Here is an 8,481-nt window from a genome sequence, read left to right on the forward strand (position 1 = left end):
CCAGATTGCTACAGTGAAACCGAAGCAGAAGACCCTGAGGATGACTCGCCAAGACCTAACTTCGACGAGGTGAGTGTCTTACTGATTGGACCCCTGGCCTCCATCAGCAGTGTTATTGGGTGGGGAGGGTGTGATCAACTTTCCTTTTATACAGAAGTGTATCGAATTCTCTGACAACCCCCCTCCCATTTCCTAGATTTATAAAATGATGCCTAATTTTGAGAAAGGAAAGTAGAGAGAATTTTCTTGTAATAACTTGAAGTTGGGATCACTGGATCAAATTGGCTGGCAGTTGATTCAGGACAGACGAAAGGAAGGACTACTTCACCAAGAATTTTTAACATAGAATTTTTGCCATAAGATGTCGTGCCATAAGAGGGTAGCTGTAAAGGAGGGATTCAGACACATTTTATGGAGGACTAATTTGTTGTCGGCAATTAGGCATGATGGCTGGATGAAACCTCCATGATCATATACCTCTGAATGCCAATTGCTGGGGTGCTACAACAGGAGGCCTTGGTGCTGCTGCTAGACTTCCAAGGGGAATCTAACCAGTCGTTGTGACAAATAGGATGGACTTTTTGTCTGATCCAGCCAGTCTCTCCTTGAACAACCCTAAAAAACTTATTTTTCCCAGCAGCCAAAACGGAGGGAATTGGAACAAGACCAGCTGCTAACAGGGAGTAATGAAACCCCAAGTGGAAGTCCCCTCAATAGCCCACTCTCAAGGCAAAAGGCATATGGGAGTCCAGCCTCCTCTCCCACAGGTGAGTTCCATTCATCTTTCTTCCACAGGTGACAAGGATAAAAACCGAATCTCAAATTCTGAGGATCATCAAGGTCCAACCATGGTCACTCAGTACAAGTAGCAAAATCGAGGGGTCCAAAACTGTATAAGCAGAAAGGACCCATTTTTGTTGGGAAGGGGAAACGTTCAGGATACTTTTATGTTGGGCCAAGGGGTGATAAATCTATGTCTAGGCTATACTACTTCAGCCAATAGGGCAGTGGTGGCAAACCTATGGCACGGGTGCCAGAGGTGGCACTCAGAGCCCTCTCTGTGGGCACGCGTGCCAGGCCCAGACCATCATTAAAGTGTCGAATTCTCTGCCAAATAATTTTAAGTAAATGAAAGCATTTGGGATGGCTTTCCTTGCTTTGTTTGGATCATCTTAAGTTAATGTATGAGTTGTTTTTTCTAAAGTAAAACCTCAGTATTCAGGTTAAATTGCCGTGTTGGCACCTTGCAATAAATAAGTGGGTTTTGGGTCACAGTTTGGGCACTCGGTCTCTAAAAGGTTCGCCATCACTGCAGTTGGGTGGGGTGGGGGCCTTTCCTGGCCAAATGCTTCTCTGTACAAAAAAAGTTCCTCCACACAGAAAGCTCCATTAAAAAAAACAAAAACCCTCCTTCAGAGAAAATGACCCTGGTTGTTAGATGACTAGGTTAGATCTCAGAGCCCTTGCTGTTCCTCAGCAGCAGGTGTTGCTCCAGGACTGTGCTGAGCAAGGAAGACCCCTGCCTGTTTTGAAGTTCAGGTGTAAGTTGTTGTTGCAATTAATAGTATTTGTACACCACTGGTGTGCCAGGTGCTTTACAGAGTACTGTACACTGCCAAGGAGTTTACAAACCAAAACTTGACCCAAGTATGGTGGGAATGGGGGGGGGGACTAGGCATACGTTCCCGTGACAAGTGCTCTCTTGCAAACCTGCTGCTCTGGACAGCAACCTGCCATTGATTCTGTAAAGCAGTATTCATCCGATTGTCGAACATGTTGGCTCACCTCATGGCAGGTAACTCCCCCTCTAGCTTCTAAGTCTCTTTCAGAATTATGCAAGAGTGGGGTTTCTTAAAGAAAAAAATCCTGTTTCCTAAGTACTAGAGTCTCTTTTTATATTATTTTCATTGCATACAGTATATTACATAATGCCTGGATACATATAAGAAGGGTGCTTATTACAATTAATGAAAGCAAATGGTTATGTTTGGTCCCTTATTTTTTCATTCTAATTCATAAGAAAGATTGCCCAAATAAGGATTTGAATCTTTTAAGCACTGATTCATTATTCTCAGGATTCTATACAGTGTACAGGATTTTAAACTGGAAGAAAAATGCATGTTGTGTGACAGAGTTCTTGCTGCCGAGGCACCATTATCTCACTCTTTCTGAAGGGTTGGCCCTGCTCCCACACTCCCTACTTTTGCTTATGGCTTTCAACTTGTCTATGCAGACCCTGGTGGAGAAGAACTCGAGTCCCTGATCAAGTGTTTGAAGCAAGGGGGTGTCTCTCTCATTGGCAAGCAGCAAATGTTCACCCGTGAGCAATACCGGAAATCTTTCGTCAAACGTAACAAGAATCCAGAGATAAATGAGAAGGTGCATCTCATTCGGACCCTTCAAAGCACACTCAAGGTAGGTGGAGTGTAACTTAGATTGGGAAGCCCCCTCTGTTTTTAGCACAGGTGATGGGTCTCTTTTTTCCAACTCTTTTCTAAAATACAAGATGCAGAGTGGCTAGCCTCAGACCAGACTGAGGGGCCCAGGCTCAAATCCCTACCAGTTCTAAGGAAATTGTATGCAGTTTCTATAACATTACTTTAAAAAAAAAAACCTGTATCAAGGCCAAAAGCAGGGCTATTTTTGGGCAGGAACACACAGGAACGGAGTTCCGGCTGGCTCCCGAGTTGGCCACGCCCAGCAGAAACTCATTAGCATAATAGGCCACACCCAACAGCAGAAACTCATTAGGATTGGCTACATTAGGGGTGTGTGGCCTAACATGCAAAGGAGTTCCTGCTACAAAAAAAAGCCTGGGTTTTGACAACAAACAAGGTAAACAGAATAAAAAGCAAAAGGTGGGTGTGGCTGGATGACCACACTTCTGGTAATGTGGGAGTGCGGCCTAATGTGCTAATGAGCTGTGCTGTCAGGGGTGTGGCCTAATATGCTAATGAGTTTCTGGTGTTGGGTGTGGCCTATTATGCTAATGAGTTCCTGCTGGGCTTTTTCTACAAAAAGAGCCCTGGCCCAAAAGTAAGATTGCACAAGGTTTGTGGCCTTCAGGATTTGTCATGCATTACCTGGAAACCAGTTACAAAGTACTGGGGCATTCTGTCTGAGCTTTTGTTTGCGTCTCAGCATTCTTTTGCGACAGATGGGGGTTGGTAATAGCCACACAGTTGAAATTTGGATTCGATGTTTCTCCATTACGAATCTGCGTGCATGTCTTTCTCTGAACCCTTTGGACCTCGGGAACAAGCTGAGGCATGTCAAACAGGCCCCATGCCAAAACAGGGTGAACTATATACTGTGGGGGAAATATGATATGGCCTGTTTTGGGCATCATGTTATAGGGTACCCACTGAAGAGCATCAAAGTGTCTACTGTTTAGATCAGGATCACGTTTTTGTGATCCTGGAGAAGCACCGTTGTGGACTTCCTGCTTAAGGTCATGAGAAAATAGAAGTGGTGCCACTGCCAATTGTGTGTAATGTCCTTCAGTCATGAGTCTTGGGCCATAATTAATAGTGTTATATCTTGGTTCAATAAAATGCCTTCAGCTGTCCTAAGAAAAGCAGCATGGCTTTAAATCTTGGCAGCATCCAAATCTCCCTGTCAAAGGAAGTAACAATTGGGACTCATTTCTGTTTTATTACAAAGGCTTTAAAACAGCTTATGGCAAATTGGTGGTGGTGGGGAACAGGATGGTTTATATCTTAAAGAGAGGCCATTTGGATGTAATAAAAACCTTGGGAATCTCTGCCTGACTCATCTAGGCTTCAGTGGCTTTTTAAGAAGCAACCGGTACATTCAAGCGATGCTCTCTTTCTTCCTTAGGCAAAAACTGCTGAACTCCAGCTACTCAATGCCCTCCTGGATGATTCTGAACTAACCTCTGAGAAATTCAGGCACTGGAAAGTACAAAATCAGGAACTGTATCAGGAAATACAATCATGGTGGGCCCAAATGGTCAGGCATGAAGATGGTGCCAGAACAGGCACCGCCTCTGCGGTCAGCTCAGAAGACGCCATGGTTTCTCCATAAACTCCATCAACTGTCAGGACAGTTATATTTTGTGGGATAAAGAATCCTTCCCCACAAAGCTCCAGAGGGATCTCCTCCGTTTAGAGAAGGGGCTGAATATCAAAGAACCCAATTCAGAACTGAGAGGAAGAAGATTTTTATTCACTCTGTCATGGACATCTTGGGGTTTTTTTAAAGGGAAAGGACATCGTGATGGTGTGAGGGGGAAAGTGGGTAGAGAGGGGGAATTCTGCTCTGTATGGATCAACAGGCCAGTTGAAAATTGGTAAAGTTCACACATGAAGCTGCCTTGTGCCAAGTCAGGCCTTTGCTCTATCAAGGTCAGTATTGCCTACTCTGACTAGCAGTTGTGCTCTCCAGGGTCTCAGGCTAGGGTTGCCAAGTCCTCACCTGTTGAAGAGCGGGGGAGTCCAGTCTTGTTCCAGGAATCCATGTGCGCACCGCAATTACGTCACCCGGAAGTGACGCAATCACGTCGGGCACATTGGGGGCGGGGCCACAACCATAAAGTTTTCCCTCAGATGATTGTGGCCCCACCCCCGACATGATTGCGTCACTTCTGGGTGACGTGCTGACGCCGGGCATGTCACGTGCTTTGGGGGTGGGGTTCCCCCCGGGCCTGATCCACTGGCGGCAGGTAACGGGCTTCTCGGGTTCCCCACCCCCCGGGGGGACTTGGCAAGCCTATCCCAGGCAGAGATCTTTCATATCACCTGCTTCCTGGTCCTTTTAACTGGCGATGCAGGGGGTTGAACCTGGGTCCTTCCACATATAAACCAGAAGCTTTGCTGGTAAGCCACAATCCCACTACAAAATGATTTGCAACTTGTTCCCTCCCTCTTCAGAGTTCGTAATTCCCCAAGTGTGTTTCAACCTGAAACTCTTCTTTGGAAGTAGTTAATGGCAAAAAAACCCTAAAAGTAAACTGAAGCTTAAAAAGGTAAGTGATGATAGTTGCTTCAGGAGCCAGTTTTCATTGAGGCAGGAGTGAAAACATAAAGTTATTACCTGGAATTATGCTTAAAATCTATTTATTTAAAAGTTATTATGAAAGGCATATTAAAAGCAAGCAGGTTGTGTTGTGTGAAGTTTTCGATTGGAAACATCCCCTGTCTTTGGACTGTGGCTTTGAGCTGAGGAGGTGGGCTTACTGAATTTTGTAAACTGCTTCTTAATGTTGTCTAGAATTCACTTGATAAATTACTATCCAGTGATATCTTCAATGGACAAAGTGAAGGAAAAAATAATTGAATGTAATCGTTGGTTTTCACCGCTATTTGAAATCCTTTTAGTGAGAGTGGCCAGGGAGTTAACCTGACATGTTCTCCATGTGATGTGAGTGCTGTGCCACAGAGCCTGGATTCTTGACAATTTCCTATTGGTGTCTTACAAAGACATTAATCTAGCCTTTAAATTATTAAATGCTCATGGTAACTATCATGTGGGCATCTGATAATCTGTGCCACCCCCAGATGAACTGCGTATGGTGAAAACTTTAGTGAACATTTGTTAAGTATTGGGTACTGATATGGACGGAGACGACATTGGTCATTCTGACTGATGACCTCCGGAGGCATCTGGATTGGGGCGGTTCGGCAGTACTGTTGTTGTTGGACCTGTTGGCTGCATTCGACACAGTCGACCATCAGTTGCTGTTCCACCGCCTCGACGACATGGGAATTCAGGGGCTTGCCCTGCAATGGCTTGCTTCTTTCCTCCAAGGTCGGGGACAAAGGGTGGCACTAGGGGAACAGCAGTCCAGGAGGCACCTGCTGGAATGTGGAGTGCCTCAAGGGGCAGTGCTTTCACCGATGTTATCTAACATCTATATGCGCCCCCTTGCCCAGATAGCCCGGAGGCACGGGTTGAGATGTCACCAGTACACTGATGACGCCCAGCTCTATCTGATGATGGGTGGCCAATCGGACTCCAGACCAGAAGACTTGGACCGGGTGTTACAAGCCGTGGCTGGTTGGCTCAGGCTGAGTCAGCTGAAGCTGAATCCAGTGAAGACGGAGGTCCTGTGTGTGGGTCGGGGCGGTACGGGGGGGGGTCCCACTCCTGACCTTCGGTGGGACACCATTGGTGCAAGTGCCGGAGGTTAGGAGCTTGGGAGGGCTCCTGGATGCCTCCTTAACAATGGAGTCCCAGGTAGCAGCCACTGCTAAATTGGCCTTTTACCATCTCCGGCTGGTTAGGTAGTTGGCTCCCTTCCTTAACCGCAACAACCTGGCCACAGTGATCCATGCGATGGTCACCTCAAGACTAGACTACTGTAATGCTCTCTACATGGGGCTGCCCTTGTTGCAAATTCGGAAGCTGCAGCTAGTGTGAAATGCCACAGCCAGGCTGCTGCCTGCCCGGATGGGAGCACATCCGACCTGCGCTGAAGGCACTGCACTGGCTGCCAATAGCATACCGAATTCACTTCAAGGTGCTGGTGCTTACCTTTAAAGCCCTATATGGCTAGGGTCCGACATACCTGAGGGGGACCTCCTTTCCTCATATATACCCCAGATAGCACTGTGGTCGGGGTCACAGAACCGACTGACCCCCTCGGGCCCCAAAAGACACCAGGCTTGCCAGGGCCAGGGCCTTTTCAGTGGCGGCTCCTTGCTGGTAGAATGAGCTCCCGGAAGAGATCAGGGCCCTGCGGGACCTCTTACAGTTCCACTGGGCCTGCAAGACGGAGCTCTTCCACCAGGCTTTCGACTAGGAGCCGCCCTGATCATTACCATCAATGAGCCTGGCCCTTAGCCTAACAGCTGGCCTAGACCATCATGTGGCTCAAGAAGGTCATGAGCTAGATTGTCTGCTTGCAACACTCTTAGTACGCCATCTTAATTAACTATAATGATGGACAATTAGCATCTATGATTTTATGACTCATTTGTATCTGAATTGTTTTAATGTGGTTTTATTGGTATTTTGTACCGACTCTGTGAGCTGCTCTGAGCCTGTTCGCGGGGAGGGCGGGGTACAAATTGAATAAATAGATAAATAAATACTAACATAACATGGTATAGAACAAATTTAGAGTCCAGTGGCACCTTTAAGGCCAACAAAGGTTTATTCAACGTGTGAGCTTTTGTGTGCAAGGCACACTTTTTCAAATATTTGAAAAGTATTAAAAAGAATTTGAAAAAGCATCCATGCCAATAAAGGTTTTGAATTGAATTGAATTTGAAAAAGTGTGCCTTGCACACAAAAGCTCATACCTTGAATAAACCTTTGTTGGTCTTAAAGGTGCCACTGGCCTCTAAATTTGTTCTACTGCTTCAGACCAACATGGCTGACCACCTGGACCTATAACATGGTATAGTGGCCAGTGTGTCAGACTAAGATCTGGGATACCTTCTGTTCTGCCATGGAAGCTTGCTGGGTGACTTTGGGACATCATTCACTCTCAGCCTAACCTACCTCACAAACTTCTTGTGAGGATAAAATGGAGGAGAGGAGAATGATATAAGCCACTTTGGTTTCCCATTAGTTAATAAGGGTTCCCATTAGTAAGTTAATAAGGAAGTCAGAGGAAGACAAGAAAAACCAACTTAGGTAAGTGGAGTCTCAACGAGTGTGATCCCCATTGTGGCAGCTGTGTTTCCTGGTCTCTGTTTTCTTCTTCCACACTCTTGCCTTCCTTCCATTTCCCTGGAGCAGGAAGTGCATCATAAGACCCTCAAGAGGCATCATCTTTGAATCTGCCAGGAGCACCCCTTCTGAAATGTCTGCCCCCATGTCATGGGAGGATGCCTGGTATCTCCCTGTATTTTGTAATTGCCCTTCATGGCAGCCATTTTGTGATAGGTTCTGTTTCCAATGGCAGCCATTTCATAGTGGCACCCACTGTCCTTTTCTCAAAATTCATGAAGTGCCTACACAGGTTTAACACAGTTGAAGATCCTAGTGAGTCGACAACAAAAACGAGAGATACCCTTGGTGGAATTCAGACATTGTATTGTTGCCTTTTAACATTTCTGGTGGGACTGAAAACAGGAAAGCATGGCCATGCTTTGCCTGTTTTGATGACTCAAAGGCCTGAATTGATTACCTTAAACAGCACAAAGTGATGGGATAAGAGCTGATGGTTGACTCTTGCTTTTCAGCAGTTTTATTCAGTGGTTGTATTGCTTTAATTCTGAAGTGGATAATATTTTTTATATTAGCCACTTTGTGTACCTAGAAGTTGACAAGTTGAGTGTAAATAAAAATATATTTTGTAAAAATTACATCTTGCCTTTTTCTTGTCCAAACTAGCTTACAAACCTGAGAATGTTTAAAGCAAGAAAACTGATTATGAAACAAGGATAACATTTCCCAAGTAGTATGAACCTGATACTGAATGGCAGTATTCTCCTCTGCCGCTGCCTGTAAGTCCATGTAGTCTAATATGGTGTACCTGGAAGACTCGGGTTTGAACCCCCACTATTCCAT

General features: G+C 45.6%; 1 protein-coding gene across 3 annotated transcripts in view; it reads left to right on the forward strand.

Moving 5' to 3' along the window:
* The window catches only part of CNKSR1 (connector enhancer of kinase suppressor of Ras 1), a 40,564-nt gene extending 36,184 nt beyond the window's left edge, over window positions 1-4,380 (forward strand). For 2 of the 3 annotated variants that reach the window (XM_015411639.1, XM_015411642.1), the window contains 4 exons: window positions 5-69; window positions 638-767; window positions 2,234-2,415; window positions 3,841-4,380. In XM_015411639.1, coding sequence (XP_015267125.1) covers window positions 5-69; window positions 638-767; window positions 2,234-2,415; window positions 3,841-4,047 — 584 coding nt within the window. In that variant the 3' untranslated portion in view covers window positions 4,048-4,380. The remainder of the gene's footprint in view (window positions 1-4; window positions 70-637; window positions 768-2,233; window positions 2,416-3,840) is intronic. The other variant, XM_015411641.1, reaches the window with a different exon arrangement.
* The last annotated feature ends 4,101 nt before the right edge of the window (window positions 4,381-8,481 follow it).

The sequence above is a fragment of the Gekko japonicus genome, unplaced genomic scaffold (assembly GCF_001447785.1).
Source record: "Gekko japonicus isolate JY-2015 unplaced genomic scaffold, Gekko_japonicus_V1.1 scaffold62, whole genome shotgun sequence".
NCBI lineage: Eukaryota > Metazoa > Chordata > Lepidosauria > Squamata > Gekkonidae > Gekko > Gekko japonicus.